Raw genomic sequence first — 19,963 nt, forward strand, 5'->3', positions numbered from 1 at the left:
ACAGTAGGAATTCAGTTGAATGACAGTGTTCTTGATTGCAATAATCGCTCACTGACAGAGATTTTCAATAAATTCACATTAAAATCACCGGCAACCACTATTTCTTTGTTTTTTACTGTGAGGTGGGACAACAGAGTTTCCAGATTTTTTATGAAGAACTTAAAGTTTCCTGAAGGTGCTCCGTATATACTTACTATTATAAATGACTTATTACGAAATACTAAATCTGTTGCACATGCATCTAAGTGCTGCTCTGAGCAAAATTTATTAAAATCAATATGCTTGAAATTACAGCAGTTTGTGACAAATGTGGCAACTCTTCCTTTCTCCATATTTTCTCTACAGCAGTAAGAGGCTAGCTTAAATACTGTAACATATAATATATCTATTCAGTGGTCACATGATGTTCAGAGAGGCAGATTAAATCAACTGGTTTGTTCAGTTCTAATTCTTCAACACGAATAAGCAACTCATTAGCTTATCCCTCGGTCCTCAGAAATTCTTATGCAATAAGAACAACTGATTTTGGGCACTGGCTAATTACTACTGGATGACCATAATTTTTCTGTTAGTTTCAGTTTCTGAATATCTGCTGTTTCAATTAGGGGCTGTTTGCACGAATTCTGCACATTAAAATTTGCTTTCTAGCGTCCTGTTTTGTCAATGTAAATATCATTTTCAATCTTCTCCGAACATCTCTTGGTTCTACCCTCCCTACCCTAAGGAACCTGCTGCTCTGTCACTTGTAACCGCTGGTACTTTACCACATGTGATAGTGGCCCCCTTAAGTTATTTACTATAGCCCAGACTGTTTTCCGTTCCCTTTCCGTTTGAGGTGAAGGCCATGTTCCTAGTGTAGTCCCACCTACTGATACGGTCAGGAGGAAAGACGCCATTACGAAACCCCATACCTGATCCAAGCAGCCCTTCCACCTCCGAATTAACTCTCCTAACAGAAGAGTTTCAATGAGGCCGGTCATGGCGGCTCAGAACAGACATAATCCCGACACTGGTATGTCTCGTTGCTGCAGCTATATTCACCAAGTCACTCTCAACTGAATAAGAATAATTAGGGTCTCTGTCTATGCCGTTGCCTGCCCCACCCACAATTACCACAGTGTCTTCCTTTGTGAAGTCTCTGCAAAGTGGAACCTACATCCTCTATCACCTTATCCAGACTTGCAATAGGTTAAAAAAAAAGCTTGTGACCTGTTACCGTAACATGACCCTAGTTCATCCTGCAAGAGTTGGCCAACACCTCTACCATGTGAATTTCCTAACAACAAAACTTTCTTTTCCTTGACAACTTTTTCTGACTCCTTACTTCTCAAACACTTTTTGAAAGTAGCTTGTCAATGGTCCTTTGATTCCTTCAAAAACAGTAATTTTGGCATCATTTTGATAGAATCGTATGGAGCTGAATGTGGCTTGAACCAGGATGTGTCCGGGAAAGGAAAAGGATTTCTACAGATTTTTCCGATTCTTCTTGATGAGAGCGTGGCATCTGTGTAGATCAGCTACTATCGCACTTCTGAGCCATTGTTAAAACATCTCAACACCTTTCCCTGCGGAATCACAATGCAGACATAAATAACACGAAGCTGTAGCTGTATAGAGTTGATCAGTATAGTGAGCGCTTAAGAAATGTAACGATTTTTTCCGAGTTATCACGGACGATTATGCAAATTAAACTACGAGAGAGAGAGGGGATAGAAACTTCTGTCAGTATAGAGCTGATACCTATTGAATATCATCAAAGGAGTCGCTGAGCTTAACGTATTCACCCGATGAACGTATCGCTGTCAAAAGTCATAAGTGTTTACTTTTCTAGGCACTACAGAAAGCTTTGTAATATAATTGTTAAGACTGTCGCACATTCGACTGGTCATGAACTGAACGAAAACTTCTCCTTCCCCCCGCTGGTGAAATACTGATGCCCTGGAGCCGTTCGCTGCTAACTTAATCTGCGTTCTTGACTTCGACCTGGAAGGCTGCAAATAATTAACTAAAACCGACTTGCAGTTGTACCTTCGCTAGACTGGGTGAACAAAAAGATGGCTTAGCATAGGCTACTATTTAACAGTTTTATCGTTATCGCTATAGTTTGTGAGTCACCTCTCAGACGAAAGAAGTTTGGAGGACAGCTTAGAATGCAACGGTGCGCTATCTCACCCAACCGTCTTCCACAGCTCTTAACAATCGCTGTCAGGGGAAACAAATGGACTACTATTTGAAGTGTCTGTGTTTAACGGTCTACTACGAAAAGTCTACAGACACTGCAAATAGTCTTTACGTGCCTAGCAAAGTCCTCGACAGTAAAACGTAAGTGTCTTCCCCTGCAAGAGTCACAGCGCAGCGGCTGTTCGAACGCAGGGCGTGGACAAACGGTTAACATGTGGAGGTTCGGGTCGGTCCTGGAAGCGTGCCGGAAAGACGAAGTAGTTAAGGCGGTGACCACTCGTGTAAAAGAGAAAATTAGCATTCGAGTCCCGGTCCGGCTCAAATTTTCATATGTCGCCAATAAATTGTACACGTGGAGTCTCATTCGTATTCACAATTGCGAATACATTTCTTGTAAAATGAAAGGAGCGTGCCCCAGTTCGCAGGAGTGGAAAACCGCCAGGATTTTAAACTGATTACTTAGTCTGCATCAGACCGCGAAAGGCTTCGTCAACGTTCCTGCTTGCTGTAGGGTCTCTGATTTGTTTGAAGCCCAGCTGGAAGTATGCCAAAACAGCAATGAAAAATAAATTTAAGCTTAATAAAAACTGATACATTTAGAAATCAGAATTGAGCACAACACAATGTTAAACCGCAGTCTTCATTGATGTCACACAACGACTAACGACACAGAGAGCTTGTCATGATACCACAGGGAGGTTCACAAAACTGCGATCAAATCAGAGAGAGAATGCTGAACCACGAGAAGGTCGAGTTAAAAAAGTAGAGACGTCCGTGAATCTTAGTGTGGGGTGTCGATAGAGCATTTTTGCAACACTCCTATGATGCCTGAGTCAGATCTATGGTTGCCTACAGAGGAGGGAAGCATATCAGTTTATCACGCAAATTAATGAAAGGAAGTGATAATGTCACACAACAGAAAGATCTTAATAATGGTAATTAATAGGGTGGACCAATCAAGCAGGACAATATGGTTACCACGCCTCGCACATAGAGATATTAATGAGAGGAGGGATCTTCTAATCTATAACAGAAACTATTGGTTATTATAACAATCACGTTTATTATCGAAAAAGAGAACAGATCAGTTACTAAGTGAGATAAATTATTGAATATTTAATACTTGTACAAGGGGTTCTAGTGGATGGCTCTGAGCACTATAGGACTTAACTGCTGAGGTCTTCAGTCCCATAGAACTTATAACTACTTAAATCTAACCAACCTAAGGACATCACACACATCCATGACCGAGGTAGGATTCGAACCTGCGACCGTAGCGGTCGCGCGGTTCCGGACTGAAGCGTCTAGAACCGCTCGGCCGGTGGGGTACTAATGGAAAACTCTAATCTTCGCATAGGTAGGTAGCATGATAAATACAAAGTTATATGAAAAATCCACGAATGCGACTAGTGACCGTAAGCATGGTTAGTAAATTACAGGAGGAACACGGAAAAACAGGCCCAAACACAAGTAAGATCGCCAAAGTACTTATTGCAAGAAACTGGCTGGTTGCAAAGCATTAAAACTGTGTAACCGTCTCCTGAACGGAGTGAACTAATACCACATACCTACAGAATCGGTGATTGCAACGGTGGCCCATCTTAGCTAGATTAATTAAATATGAAAGTCAGTGGCGGTACTGACTGGAGGCTCTAAGTTCAGTTCTCTCTCTGTACTTAGAGCTCAATTCGCGACATCCTCCACTGCCTAGCTGCAAGTCATTACTCTTCCATCGTGTGTCACTGGATCAACAATCTCCTATTCATTCGGCTTTTCACCATATCTCACCAGTAGTGCTCTGGGATGGGGAGGAAGACAAGAAGTTTCTCCCTCTCCAGCCCTATAAAGCACCCAGTATGCAGTGATAGATGAGGAAGTACGTGCTCTAAAAAATCAATAGCAAGAACGAATTAGGTCGCTGAATCTGAAATTTAGACCAACATTATTTTGTGGAGTGGCTCCTGAGGCAAACGGCTGTTTACACGCCAGCCTCTGGAGAGCGACACTTGACTAGAGATTCCTTATACTACAAACCATGCTGCTGTTTTTTCGGGAAAAAGCCGTCCCGTCCACCGCATGGAGTACGTGGGTGGGGGACCCAGTCTTAGACTCTGAACTTTTTTATAGTTTAGCCCGTTCCTCTTATGAAGAGTCTTATCCTTCGCTAGCCAGATGAGAGACTCTCAGTTCTTCACTGCGCTAAAAAGTAAATAAAAATAAATAAAAAATAAATAAAATAAACACCTGGTGGTACCGAATATAATCTGCATTTGCGAAGAAGCGTCAGAAATCGACTGCATTGATCAAGGGAATGAGCACAAAATATTCTGAAATACACTACTGGCCATTAAGATTGCTACACCACGAAGATGACATGCTACAGACGTGAAATTTAACCGACAGGAAGAAGATGCTCTGATATGCAAATGACTAGCTTTTCAGAGCATTCACACAAGGTTGGCGCCGGTGGTGACACCTACAATGCGCTGACATGAGGAAAGTTTCCAACCGATTTCTCACACACAAACAGCAGTTGACCGGCGTTGCCTGGTGAAACGTTGTTGTGATGGCTCGTGTAAGGAGGAGAAATGCGTACCATCACGTTTCCGACTTTGATAAAAGTCGGATTGTAGACTATCGCGATTGCGGCTTATCGTATCGCGACATTGCTGCTCGCGTTGGTCAAGATCCAATGACTGTTAGCAGAATATGGAATCGGTGGGTTCAGGAGGGTGATACGGAACGCCGTGCTAGACTCAACGGCCACGTATCACTAGCAGTTGATGGTGTACTCAACGACGAACCTCGATGCACGAATGGCAAAACGTCATTTTTTCGGATGAATCCAGGTTCTGTTTACAGCAGCATGATGGTCGCATCCGTGTTTAGCGACATCGCGGTGAACGCACATTGGAAGCGTGTATTCGTCATCGCCATACTGGCGTATCACCCGGCGTGATGGTATGCGGTGCCATTGGTTACACGTCTCGGTCACCTCTTGTTCGCATTGACGGCACTTTGAACAGTGGACGTTACATTTCAGATGTGTTAGGACCCGTGGCTCTACCCTTCATTCGATCCCTGCGAAACCCTACATTTCAGCAGGATAATGCACTACCGCATGTTGCAGGTCCTGTACGGGCCTTTCTGGATACCGAAAATGTGCGAATGCTGCCCTGGCCAGCACATTCTCCAGATCTCTCACCAATTGAAAACGTCTGGTGAATGGTGGCCGAGCAAATGGCTCGTCAAAATACGCCAGTCACTACTCTTGATTAACTGTGATATCGTGTTGAAGCTGCATGGGCAGCTGTATCTGTACACGCCATCCAAGCTCTGTTTGACTCAATGCCCAGGCGTATCAAGGCCGTTATTGCGGCCAGAGGTGGTTGTTCTGGGTACTGATTTCTCAGGATCTATGCACACAAATTGCATGAAAATGTAATCACATGTCAGTTCTAGTGAAATATATTTGTCCAATGAATACACGTTCATCATCTCCATTTCTTCTTGCTGTAGCAATTTTAATGCCCAGTAATACACTCCTGGAAATTGAAATAAGAACACCGTGAATTCATTGTCCCAGGAAGGGGAAACTTTATTGACACATTCCTGGGGTCAGATACATCACATGATCACACTGACAGAACCACAGGCGCATAGACACAGGCAACAGAGCATGCACAATGTCGGCACTAGTACAGTGTATATCCACCTTTCGCAGCAATGCAGGCTGCTATTCTCCCATGGAGACGATCGTAGAGATGCTGGATGTAGTCCTGTGGAACGGCTTGCCATGCCATTTCCACCTGGCGCCTCAGTTGGACCAGCGTTCGTGCTGGACATGCAGACCGTGTGAGACGACGCTTCATCCAGTCCCAAACATGCTCAATGGGGGACAGATCCGGAGATCTTGCTGGCCAGGGTAGTTGACTTACACCTTCTAGAGCACGTTGGGTGGCACGGGATACATGCGGACGTGCATTGTCCTGTTGGAACAGCAAGTTCCCTTGCCGATCTAGGAATGGTAGAACGATGGGTTCGATGACGGTTTGGATGTACCGTGCACTATTCAGTGTCCCCTCGACGATTACCAGTGGTGTACGGCCAGTGTAGGAGATCGCTCCCCACACCATGATGCCGGGTTTTGGCCCTGTGTGCCTCGGTCGTATGCAGTCCTGATTGTGGCGCTCACCTGCACGGCGACAAACACGCATACGACCATCATTGGCACCAAGGCAGAAGCGACTCTCATCGCTGAAGACGACACGTCTCCATTCGTCCCTCCATTCACGCCTGTCGCGACACCACTGGAGGCGGGCTGCACGATGTTGGGGCGTGAGCGGAAGACGGCCTAACGGTGTGTGGGACCGTAGCCCAGCTTCATGGAGACGGTTGCGAATGGTCCTCGCCGATACCCCCGGAGCAATAGTGTCCCTAATTTGCTGGGAAGTGGCGGTGCGGTCCCCTACGGCACTGCGTAGGATCCTACGGTCTTGGCGTGCATCCGTGCGTCGCTGCGGTCCGGTCCCAGGTCGACGGGCACGTGCACCTTCCGCCGACCACTGGCGACAACATCGATGTACTGTGGAGACATCACACCCCACGTGTTGAGCAATTCGGCGGTACGTCCACCCGGCCTCCCGCATGCCCACTATACGCCCTCGCTCAAAGTCCGCCAACTGCACATACGGTTCACGTCCACGCTGTCGCGGCATGCTACCAGTGTTAAAGACTGCGATGGAGCTCCGTATGCCACGGCAAACTGGCTGACACTGACGGCGGCGGTGCACAAATGCTGCGCAGCTAGCGCCATTCGACGGCCAACACCGCGGTTCCTGGTGTGTCCGCTGTGCCGTGCGTGTGATCATTGCTTGTACAGCCCTCTCGCAGTGTCCGGAGCAAGTATGGTGGGTCTGACACACAGGTGTCAATGTGTTCTTTTTTCCATTTCCAGGAGTGTATATGTTGCATGACATTTTCAGAGACAGTTGCCCACTTTTTTGCCTTAGTCCTAAACGTCAGAACGGTTCCAGAGAATTGGCTACAGGCCGCCTGAGTGAGCGCGGTCCTCGCCTGTTCGCAGTGGTACTTCTACGTGCGGCAGCGCGACCGCCCCGAGGAGTGGAAGTGCCAGCCCACCAAGTTCCTGCCGCCGGAGCTGGAGCGCCACGAGATCCTCGTGGGCTCCTTCAGCCTGCTCATCACCAGCTCCTTCACGGCCACGCTCGCCTGCTACATCAGTAACGGCGGCTGGAGCAGAGTCTACTACGAGTTCGACGAATACGGCTGGACCTGGTGGTTCCTGCAGTGGGCGGTTATATTCATCTACCAGGTGAGTCTCCCGTATAATCACAGCCGGACAGTCTCTCGAATTGCTGAATTTCCACAATTTCTAGATCTGCTCAAACGACGTACACTACCTGATCAAAATTATCTGGACACACTTACGTAACGCGGAATTGACAACTAGGTGTCTCGAGAGGAGGACTAAAGAGTATAACAAGAAGCAGGGAATATTCTGTCGTCAGTAGAGGAGCAGTAACAGCACGTCGGTCAAGAGAGCTCCGTGACTTCGGACGTGAACTAGTTAGATGTCACCTGAGTAACAAATCCATCAGGGACATTTCAACCTTCTACAGCTGGCCAGGTCGATTATTGTTGACGTCGTTGTTAAGTGGAGACGCGAAGGAACAACGACAGCTAAATCAAGAAGAGGCAGGCATATGCAGACGGATAGGGACCGTCGAGCATTGCGCAGGGCGGTTGTAAGAAAATCGCATAAAATCAACGGACGGAATCACTTGTGAGTTCTAAAGTGCTACCAGCAGTTCACTTAGCACAATGACTGTAGGGAGTCAAAAAGAATTGGGTGCAAGAGCACCTCCCTGTAAGTCGTGCATTTCTGAGGTCAATGCTAAGTGCCGCTTGAGGTTATGTAAAGAGCGGGCCACTCGACCGTGGATGACTGAAAACGAGTGGTTTGTAATGACGAATCACGCTATATCGTGTGGCGATCCTACGTCAGAGTTTGGGTTTCATATTTTTCATATTTTATTTGCCTGTAGACAACATTTGTGTTGTATAGGCATCGTCGGATGGCTATACAAATGATTATACACAAGGTCAGTAGTTACATAGTAATACAGATTGTAGTACAAATGATTACACAAAAGTTAACATATGGTATATGATTATACAAAAGGCCAGTATGGTTGTATGACATAAATTACAGTTTCTTTGATCACAATCACATTTATAATAATAGATAATCAATTTTTTTCATTATGTAGGTATTCACTTATGCTATAGAATGCTTTCTCTTTCAACCATGTCTCTACCACCATTTTGAATATTCTCACCCAATTCCCTCGTTCCATGTGATGTTTTGTCAGCATGTAAAAAATTATTTTGGATTTTACTCAAACGTGTCCAAGGAATGTCTAATAAGTTCCTATTTCTGGTTTCATATGAGTGCACATCTGACCTGCTTTCATACATGTCGGCATTCTCTTTGGCATGCCTAAGTGCTTTAAGTATGTATAGACTGGGAACTGTAAGAGTTTTGTCCTCAATGAAGTACTGTCTGCAAGAAGTTAAATTGCTCGCACCAAAAATACATCTAATGGCTTTCTTCTGCCAGAGGAAAACATCTTTTGTCCCGGCAGAGTTTCCCCAAAGAAGTATTCCATAATGCAGATGAGTATGAAAATGCCTCGAGAACGTTATCTGCCATCATGTGAAGTGCCAACAGTGAACTACTGAGGACGTTGTCTTACGGTCTGAGGGTGTTTTTCTTGGGTACGATGTGGTCTCTTATCGCCTTAAGAAAATGCTAACTGCCAAGGGAAATGAATACATCTTACAGCGTTCTGTACTGCACACAGTAGAGAAACAGTTCAGAGATAATAAATGTTCGTATCAGTATGACAGTGCACCCAGTCATCAAGCAGCTACTGCGTGGCAATTTTCAAATAACTTACGGGAATGAAGCAAGGTGACGTCTCCGACAACCGCCGATATTTCGACAGGAGCGCACCCTACCATTTTCGAAATTTGCAGCAATAAAGCGCTGTGCAAGGGAATTTAAAACATCGGTTTTCAGAGAAATGCCGGAAAGCTAAAACACACACACACGCATGGACGCGTGCGCACGCACGCACACTCGTACTGTAAACACTGGCGCCGTCGCATGACAAAGATGATCGGCGTCAGAAGTTATCCATAAAGAAAGTAATAATCAACGGGTGAGGCAGCATAAACTTTTTCCCGCTGCTTTTTGACAGCGGAGAGAGCAGGATTCTATGCAGAAATTTAAAAAAAAATAACATATATACAGGGTTATTACAAATGATTGAAGCGATTTCATAAATTCACTGTAGCTCCATTCATTGACATATGGTCACGACACACTACAGAGACGTAGAAGAACTCATAAAGTTTTGTTCGGCTGAAGCCGCACTTCAGGTCTCTGCCGTCAGAGCGCTCGAGAGCGCAGTGAGACAAAATGGCGACAGGAGCCGAGAAAGCGTATGTCGTCCTTGGAATGCACTCACATCAGTCAGTCATAACAGTGCAACGACACTTCAGGACGAAGTTCAACAAACATCCACCAACTGCTAACTCCATTCGGCGATGGTATGCGCAGTTTAAAGCTTCTGGATGCCTCTGTAAGGGGAAATCAACGGGTCGGCGTGCAGTGAGCGAAGAAACGGTTGAACGCGTGCGGGCAAGTTTCACGCGTAGCCCGCGGAAAATTGGCTCATGCCACAACTGGAGACCGACAGCGCCGACTTCATCTTTCAACAGGATGGTGCTCCACCGCACTTCCATCATGATGTTCGGCATTTCTTAAACAGAAGATTGGAAAACCGATGGATCGGTCGTGGTGGAGATCATGATCAGCAATTCATGTCATGGCCTCCACGCTCTCCCGACTTAACCCCATGCGATTTCTTTCTGTAGGGTTATGTGAAAGATTCAGTGTTTAAACCTCCTCTACCAAGAAACGTGCCAGAACTGCGAGCTCGCATCAACGATGCTTTCGAACTCATTGATGGGGACATGCTGCGCCGAGTGTGGGAGGAACTTGATTATCGGCTTGATGTCTGGCGAATCACTAAAGGGGCACATATCGAACATTTGTCAATGCCTAAAAAAACTTTTTGAGTTTTTGTATGTGTGTGCAAAGCATTTTGAAAATATCTCAAATAATAAAGTTATTGTAGAGCTGTGAAATCGCTTCAATCATTTGTAATAACCCCGTATTTATAAGGTTACTAGAAAACGTAATTTCAACAGCTTTCTTAATAACATTATCCCAACAGCTGAAAGAGCATGCCAGAATCTCCATTCCATTGTCTTCCACAGGATTATCGGTGCCAAAACAATGTTCTGCAAAGGCGGATTTGCTCGGCTGTTGTAAGCGTTTGTGCCGCTTGTTTTCAGGACACCGATCCTCCACGGTCCTGATAGCTTGACCAATATATGACGTGCCACAGCTGCAAGGAATATGGTAGACACCCGCCTTACACAAACCAACATTACACATTACTCAACCTAAGAGGAAGCTCATAATAGAAAGTGCTCGAAAAACACATTTCACATCATATTTTCGCAAAATACGACCAATCCTGTTCGAAACGCTTACTGCATAAGGCAAAAAGGTTGTAGACTTTGGTGCCAGCTCGGTATCATCATCAACCACGCGATGTGCACAGTTGGTAGATAGCGCAACGCTCGTCTGATCTGTCTTTCACTATAACCATTCTGACGAAAGATGACCTCGAGATGGGCTACCTCAGCTGACAAACTGTTAAGGGGCTCCGGAAAGGCTCAAAATCATGAAAAGTTCAATTTTTACTTTTTTGCGTTTTCTGAATCTGCAGACTATTACCTTTTAATAGATATATAATTTATTCAATTCCGAAGACTACAACTATTTTTAAATTTTTTTTGAAATGTGTTCTACATGGGCGTGACCCACTGTAGCGCTGTTAAACTGCTGTCAAATGGTGTTATTATTAACGTCCGTGTTCATCAGGTACATTTTAGTGATGTGAGATAAAGTATGTGTTGTGGCTAACCTGTGATGGCTCAATATATATCGCTGGTGTGATTGTCGATTGTTTCATGTTTATTTACTCTATCGTTATCTCGAAAATATTCGTAATTAATTCTGTTTCTTGAGTCTCTGTTTTGTTGAAGTATAATAATGAGTAAAAGTAAAGTTGCTGTTGCGACTTTCAATGATGGCAACATTGTAAGGTGCAAGGTATTTAGAAATATGGGAATGAAGATAGGTTCTAACATGGTACGAGCGATGCTTGCTTTAGACAAGGAACGCCTTCGGGCTGCAGACAGGGCTGTAAAGAGTCTAGAAATACAAGCAAGAGTAAACAGGAGGAGGAACAAGAGGAAACTGGAGGAGGAGTTTGCAGAGGATGAAGATAATCCATCCTATGGACCTGGAATGCACTAAAAAGTTAATCCAATCTTTGTTGCTCGATTCCCAAAACTTTTATTTTCTCATACTAATTACATGTTTTCTAAGGATCTTCCAAACATATTTGTTTCAAACTTTCAGTAAATGTTACACAGTACCTTCTGCATAATTTAACACAGCCTTTTTCCAAAAAACTGTATATTTTTGAATATATAAATAAAAAATTGCAAAAAATGTTGTGAATTTTCATTACAATTGAAAAAAAAATCATCTTTAATAACTGAACTAAAATTTTGTAAAATCCCTGTGTTAAGTTGTAGCCCATATTCCAATAAATAATCTGTAAAAAGTTCAACTTCCTACCTCAAATACTTTGTGAGGAAAGATGTAATTTATAAGTGTTATTTTAACATTGCAAGTATAGGGCGTTCCGGAGCCCCTTAAGAGTCTGAGATGACATGGACCCTGTGAAGCAAGGTGCAAAGTACCTCCCCTCCCCCCTCCTCCCACGTTGCGCCGGATGGTGACAACTATCGGCCTGTCAGCCTGCAGATACAAGTCAGTGTGTCAGTGTGAGTAGGCATGTCCCAAGGGGTACCATCCACCTTCCTCCTTATCAACATGTCAAGGTAGGAAAGACAGCCATCCTTTTCCACCTCCATCGTGAAAACAGTATTCGGGTGGATTGAATTCATGTTTATAAAAAATCGTTCAAGTTCTCACTAAAAAGAGGCCAAACAATAAAAGTATTGTTTACACAGCTGGAAAAACACACAGGTTTCAAAGCCGCCGACTCCAGGGCACGTTCTTCGAAATCTTCCATAAACAAATTGGCAGTATTGAGACAATGGGTTTCCCATCGCAAATCCATCTGTCTTCTGGTAGTTACTTGTCACTGAATAAATAGCAAGTGGGTGTCAATACACGTCGAAATAAGTACGTTTATTCAGCACCAAACCTAAACTCAAACAACCGTAACGAATCAGAAAGACGAACACTAGTGAAGAGAGATACCACATGAAAACTTACAATAATATCAGAGTCATTCAAACGCATTCCCTCAAATCGACGTAATAAATCCACCGAGTTCTTAATGTGGCGCCCCCATCGACCTACTGCATGGGTCAACAGAGTAAAAGTTGTTTTGGCACATGATTTGTCGGGGCACCGATTTTATTCACAATCGGACGAAGACGAACTTACGGGGACCGTATAACATAGGTGGAACAGCACAGAAACAATTAAGACTCTTGATAGTCTCCTGCAACAAGGAACTTTCCTCCAGGAGGCTGTTAGTCTTTCTCTAAACACATTTTGTGAAATCAGCACCGAGTCTGCGATACGCTGAAACAGACAGCAAACACTGCAGCGTAATCCTGCTTGTCGAAAACAACGGTAGCTTTGATCTTGTCCTCAGGTAAAATAACACAATCCGGATTAGCTCTAAGCGAACGTAAACCAGCTGTCTCAGACGCTGTGATATTACTCCACCTGGATTAATAACAGCACTTTTGGGACATCAGTAAACAGAGCTGAATGATCTGAAATACCTAGGTCTCCTTCTTTGCATTTTCAATGTGGTAATTTGACATAATATTATCAGCGCAGGTCGTTCATATGCTGTTTGCTCTAGTGCCTTCAGGAACTTCGACTTGAAACCATATTTCTTAATTAAGTTGCAAAATTTTGTGAAAGCCACTTAACTCTATAAAGCAGCTGTGAAACACACTCTCTCCATAAAAAAATTAAAATTTTCTCTTATTTTATAATTTACCAAAGAATCAAGAAAAATGCAGGAGTCTCCACGAGATTTGGTACTCCTATAAAAGCTGTTTGCTACCTTAAAATTACTAATACTATTTAACACTTGTAGACAATCTTCTGTTAACCAGCATTTATTCACACAAATTATTTTTATATTTACAGATTCTGAAAGCAGAATTTAAGTTCAACAATTTTAGACTATTTAAGTTAGGTAGGTCTGCTGTAAGCAGTTGATATTCCATTGCATCAGTACATAATTTTTGTTTTTGACTGTGATTTGCACTGCATCCTCTTTGGTATACACACTTAATATTTTCAGTACGTACCTTTGTTTTGTCACCCCTATCAGAATCTATTGGTCTGTCTTGCTTTTAGAGGTTTCACACATGTCCATCAACATTTTCCTGCAGTTTATAGAGCCTTACATTTTGAGGTTTAGTCTTTCTTCCTCCAGACATTTATCATGTAAAAACTTCTTTCATTCAAGGAATACTGCTCCAAGTCTGACGCGCTGTTCCCTAATGCAGGTGTTTATTCTGGTGACGTATCGCTTGCTGATCTTCTGTGAATTATACCACCATTTACCACTAGAGGTTTTGCACACAGTTTTTGCTGATCTAATCAAGATTCTGTGTTTCAGTCACTATTTCTTCCTAACTAATGCTGCAGATGGAGTTTGTGCCCACATGGATTAAAACATATCTGCAGTTGTAGTTTCTTTTTATTGTTGAACTTACACTTTTGGCCTTTTTACTATAGGAACTGTTGGCATTAAAATTTCCATTTTCAGCATTTCAATGTTACTGTCAAGCAGTTCAGTAATTTCTTCTTTAGAGGTCAATGTATTTACAAGTTCAACAACTTCAGTACATAAGAAAAACATAAACAAAACAGACATGAGCATAGAGTATATACCTCCTAGCTCTGCAGAAAGAGAAGAAATCGAAAGAATGTATGATAAGATAAATTAAATTTTAATAATAAGTTTATTGCAGTCAAATAGCCATACAAATTCAGAGTACAATGATAGTAATAAACGAAATTAGTAATTTTATGTATTGTGATTTGCATAGTCACTTATTGACTGTGTCCTTATGGTACAGAGTTCTATATGGTAATGTTTGCATCGATTGGTATGCCCCAGTCAATTCACGACATGCTTCCTTCCTAGCCTCCTCTGCAACATCAGAAGGTAGTTTGAAACCAGCCTATTCAACAGAACAACCACTAGCGAACGCTTGGGACACGGTGCAAAATTGAAACCTTTCCTTAGAACGGACAAAGCAGCATCGTCAAAATCTTCCTCCGTGAGATTAATCACGGAGCGTCAAGTTTCAGTATTAGACCCCTAGCCACGGAAACTTTCAAACTTCGCCAAATACCGGACAGTTTCAGAATGAACTTCTCAGTCATAAACCATGACAGACGAAGATAGAAGGACGTAACAAGCAGGCTAGAATAGGCAAAGAGGGCATTCCTGATCAATAGAAGTGTTCTGTTATCAAACATAGGCCTTAATTTCAGGAAGAAATTTCGGAGAATGTACGTTTGGACACTCTATTGTATAGTCGTGAATCATGGACAATGGTAAAACCGGAATAAAAGAGAGTAGAAGCGTTTGAAATGTGGTGCTACAGTAGAATGATGAAAATTAGATAGACTGATAAGGAATGAGAGATTCTCTGCAGAATCGGGGAAGAAAGGGACATACGGAAACGTTGAAAATAAGAAGGGTCAGGATGATAGGACACGTGTTCAGACACCAGCAGTAACTTCCTTGCTACTAGAGGAATCTGCAGAGGGTAAAAACTGTAGAGGAAGACAGATACTGGAATGCATCCAGCAAATAACTGAGCACGTAAGATACAAAAGCTACTCTGAGATGAAGAGGTTAGCTCAGGAGAGGAATTCATGGGGATCGCATCAAACCAGTCAGAAAACTGATGACTCAAAAAGAGAGTGTATGCTGAATCAATCTTTCTTTTTCGATTTCTTCGCATTTCTTCTGCAGCCTCTGCGTCATTTCGCTCATACACCACGTCGAGCAGAATATCGAGAATTAATATTCGCAAAAATAGTGCCATTTTCATGTACAAGTTTCTACTTAACGACTACGAACAATCAGACATGCCTCGAGGCAATTATTCACAGTTTAAAGTATCCTCCAGTCACTGCTGCTTCCGCTAAATTAAGAGTAATACTTAAACAACTAATGACAGTCGGATTGGTTGGACTGTCGATTATAGTTTTATGTGAGAAGAAAAAGTGTTTAAGACTAACGATGCATAGAATGTTAGGTTGCGAACTGTTCTGTTATAATAGCGTGATCTTTCAAATTTACCCGGTGAAATTAATAATAGCCATATGTTTTTAGTCGAGATGAACAATCTTTCTCAAATTACTTAAGTTCTCCTAGATGTGTTCTTCAGGTTTGTCTAGCGTAGATTTCGATTGTTCAATGTCTGGACTCTAGTTAAGCTGTGAATGCGAGGGTGGTACGTGATTGTAATTGTGGAGGTCCAAGTGATTCCTATATGACTTCCGTCGCAGCTATGAGTATTCAAAGTGAAAGCAAAGGAATTACATAATGTGCAACATTCTCTAAGGATTATTCAATAAACAGAGACATAGGCTTTAAGTAAAACGTCTAATGCAGCGATCAGTTTGCTCAGACATCGTTGCAAAACGCGCCAGTCCGATGCAGGAAACGCCTCACTAGCGTACTTGCAGTGGAAGACAATTGTCGGCGCTGGCAGACAAATATTGTTGTGAAATATCCACGAATAATAATAGTAATAATAATAATAATAACAGATTGGTTGCTTGGGGTTCATATAATGAGCAACCGCAATCCAAGCTCGACACACCAGATGAAGATAGGTAAGAGAAGCTGTCGATATATTCGACTGCAATCTCGGAAATCTAGAGATAAGAACAACGTAAGCTTTATCGCTTTAGATACGCAGTATGAATCAGATTCGAGACTGACTTGTGCGTGCACCGAACCCTGTTTGTTACGTAGGCAGTTACAGGTTACATTCTCTCTGACCGATACCGCATTCTTTAACGAGGACAAAGTTCAACTGAAACAGCGCCTGCCATTCGGCCCATTTTTAACACGCTTTCGGCAGAATGAGAGAAGCGCAGTAAACCTCTAGTTTAACGCTACTGAATTTCCGACGTTCTGTCTCCCACGTTGGAAGTAACTGAAACTGCTATGCGGTGAGGAGGAAAAATTTATCAGCCCAAAATTCTACTTAAGCTGTGGTTGGCAGCACTTAGTCGAGAACGTCGGAAGTTGAGTAACAAAATAAATCAAACGTAGTTCGAATACAAGATCCCTCCTGCATGACTTCTTTGATCATATAACGTTTTTAGATTGCAACTGGAGACAAAATTTTCTTAGATTTTATTGCTTCAATCTGATAAACTGATCGTTCTTGTTGACCCATACTGAGGACATCCTGGAGGATGTGTAACACGTCAGAAAAATAAAAATACCAAATACATATTTACAAAAGAAATTATATGCTAATGTTCCTTTCAGAAATTCTAAGTGAAGTAGTCTTCATAAACGTGACGAAAAACAAAGTTAAATTATTTCTAGTACTCATTCAAGCAAGTGAGCAGTTGGTTTCAAAAAACGTTATTAGTTACGGTAATTTACGTTGTAAACGAAACAGAAGATTAAAAAGGTGCCTAATAATTTGAGAAGTAGTAGTATTCATCGACACAAGAACCTTTATTCCAATAAATAGGGTCTCCAAATGCAAATTTTCTGAAGTCTGAACATTTGTTCGTAGGAGGAGTTTAAAGACGTTTTGCTGCGGATATGAGCACAGTCGTTGCTTCGGTATTCTGTCAATGCCTGCATCACAAACTTCTGATGTGTTTTACTATCTCAGTACTTCAGTTGGTGCGTTAGATGGTCTACAGTGTGATATAGTACATTTCCTGTTACATTTTAGCGAATGGAAATAACATGTGAACCAGTCGGTCAGTGCTGAAAAATATCCACGACTTAGGGGTACAGGTTCTCTAGTGTCACAAAAGATACATTGTGGAAGACCTCTCAATCCACATGCCTGAGATGGAGCGTGTGCTACGTTTACTGGGCGCAAATCCTGGGATCAGTGAGCAGCGATTAGTAGCAGAGAAAGTCGTGAGTCATTACCTCGTCTGAGCGTACTACGTGAACAACTGCTGCGCCTGTACCATCTTAAACGCGTCCAAGCCGTAAGACCACAAAAGAGCACCAGTTAGATTACAGCTCAGTCATTGCTCATGCGAGTGATGGTAGATCCCTGTTTACGTCTTAGATTTTATTTACCCATCAGGTGGGTTCATAAGAGATAATGTTGGGAATTTTCATAGCCAACATGTATGTAAAGTATCAGAACCGTTTCTAGATCAATCTACGGAGAACCATTTGGCAATAGATTAACAGGGACGTACGTGCTACCACGTAAATTAAATTTGTATATTCTCATCAACGTACTCAAGACCTTGCTCGAGGATGTGTTGTGGCAATAAAGACTACATAGGTGGTTTCTGCACATTTTCACCGTGTTGTGCTTCGACATTTGGAATTGACATTTCCATACTACTGGACTGTCAGGATGGCCACGCACCTTGGCCTCTACGTCCCACAGACACCAGGCCCCAGATTTTCCCAAATTTTCTCTATCAATAAAGCCGATGGTGTTCAGACACTACAGGATCGCATGTTCATTACAAACCAGCACGTACGACGACAATCGGGTCAGCTACAAAGAGAGCCACGTGATTCTTTAAGATGAAAGGCAAATGATGCGTGGCGAAAGATGGATGTCACATTTAATTCCACCCATCAACAACTGTACCGAACCGACGTCACGTTTAACCCCTCCTATGAACAAGTTCAATTTTCAGAAAGTATGTGTCTGTGGACCCATATTTATTGGATTCGTTTTCTTCTACACCAAAATACGGATCATGGCACGCAAGTTACAATGTGTATACACTACGCTATGACGAAAAGTGGAAGGCCTACGAAAACCACAGACCGTACATGCGTGTCTAACAATCACTATGCTTAACGACGACAGACTTTTTTACTTTTTTGAACGATCTCCCCTGTTAATAGGGCTGTTAATATACACGTTGGCTATGCGACTAAGATTACTATGCCAGTTAATCGTAGAATGTTACCTAATCGTTCTACACATAAAGCTACGGTCGCAGGTTCGAATCCTGCCTCGGGCATGGATGTGTGTGATGTCCGTAGGTTAGTTAGTTTTAAGTAGTTCTAAGTTCTAGGGGCTGATGACCTCAGAAGTTAAGTCCCACAGTGCTCAGAGCCTTTACACATAAACAAAAATTATTCTCCTACAAAAATGTACACAAGACAAGTGCTTTAAAAATTCAGCGTAGTACTGAGGATACAAAATAAAAAGAGAAAAATTAATAAAACACGGCAGTCACATCTGAGTCAGCGAATCAAAATTAAATACACTCCCTCACATACCCGTATCAACACAATTATTCTCAGTCTGCATGCATATACCCATTTGAACACTTAAATCATTATGACATAGAAACAATAAATCACTGACCACAATTGTACAAGGTTTTTCTTCGCACATCTACTCAAATGACTGCTCCGTGTAATGAGGCGCAAAACAGTTTATGGGTTTTAAATAGGTACTTCAACTATGTTTAGTAGTGCTGACAACAATCTGGATTCATATAAATATCGTGAATTTAGAGTTAATAAGAAAATGACTCACATTATTGAAGCAGCTGATATGCATATATTCTTTCTTCAATTTTGAAATGAAATTACACGAAGGGTCACGCTTTCACATTTGTGAACAAGGCACTATATGTGGTAAAAGCAAAGTCGACTTGTGGGCACACTTGAAGATGTCGGCGATCCTCGTCCTGTTTCATGAGCAAAACCTCGTTCATATCATTTGTGGAGTACTTCATTCTATAGGCCGGTATAATTCGTCACCTTGTTCACGGGGTTTGGTTTTCCATCACTAACTACCATCTAGCATGCTATAGCGCGTCTTTACAGTTTCAGGGTTGTATGAGGAAGAATCGTACGCATTCACTTGAGCCCTCTCTGGTCGGTGAAAGTCGCTTTACTTCGTGCTGGTACGGACTGTTTACGCTCGTTGTCAACCTTAGCTACGAAACAACATTGTGCGCCGCAGCTATGAAGCAGCCATCGTGAAAATACTGTTGATTCATGTGAGTGCGTAGCGGTTATTATTGTTATCAAGAAAAATGAGCCAAGAGGCTGTACCTGGTCATTCTAGCTGCTCAGCATCGACTTTTACAGTTCTGCGACGCATTAAACTATTAGATGGTGGCTTATTTTGTTTGTTATAATCTGGCTGTCCTCGGACAAGGAGGCGAGGCTTGAACCAACAGCCGGGCGGGGTGGCCGAGCGGTTCTAGGCGCTACAGTTTGAAACCGCACGACCGCTACGGTCGCAGGTTCGAATCCTGCCTGGGGCATGGATGTGTGTGATGTACTTAGATTAGTTAGGTTTAAGTAGTTCTAAGTTCTAGGGGACTGATGAC

General features: G+C 42.8%; 1 protein-coding gene across 1 annotated transcript in view; it reads left to right on the forward strand.

The window, feature by feature from the left end:
* Nucleotides 1-19,963, forward strand: part of LOC126187633 (lathosterol oxidase-like) — a 95,923-nt gene that overhangs the window by 63,993 nt on the left and 11,967 nt on the right. Inside the window, exon 3 of the mRNA XM_049928832.1 lies at nt 7,268-7,516. Within this exon, the coding sequence (XP_049784789.1) occupies nt 7,268-7,516 (249 nt within the window). The remainder of the gene's footprint in view (nt 1-7,267; nt 7,517-19,963) is intronic.

This window comes from Schistocerca cancellata, chromosome 5 (genome assembly GCF_023864275.1).
Source record: "Schistocerca cancellata isolate TAMUIC-IGC-003103 chromosome 5, iqSchCanc2.1, whole genome shotgun sequence".
NCBI classification, from domain to species: Eukaryota; Metazoa; Arthropoda; class Insecta; order Orthoptera; family Acrididae; genus Schistocerca; species Schistocerca cancellata.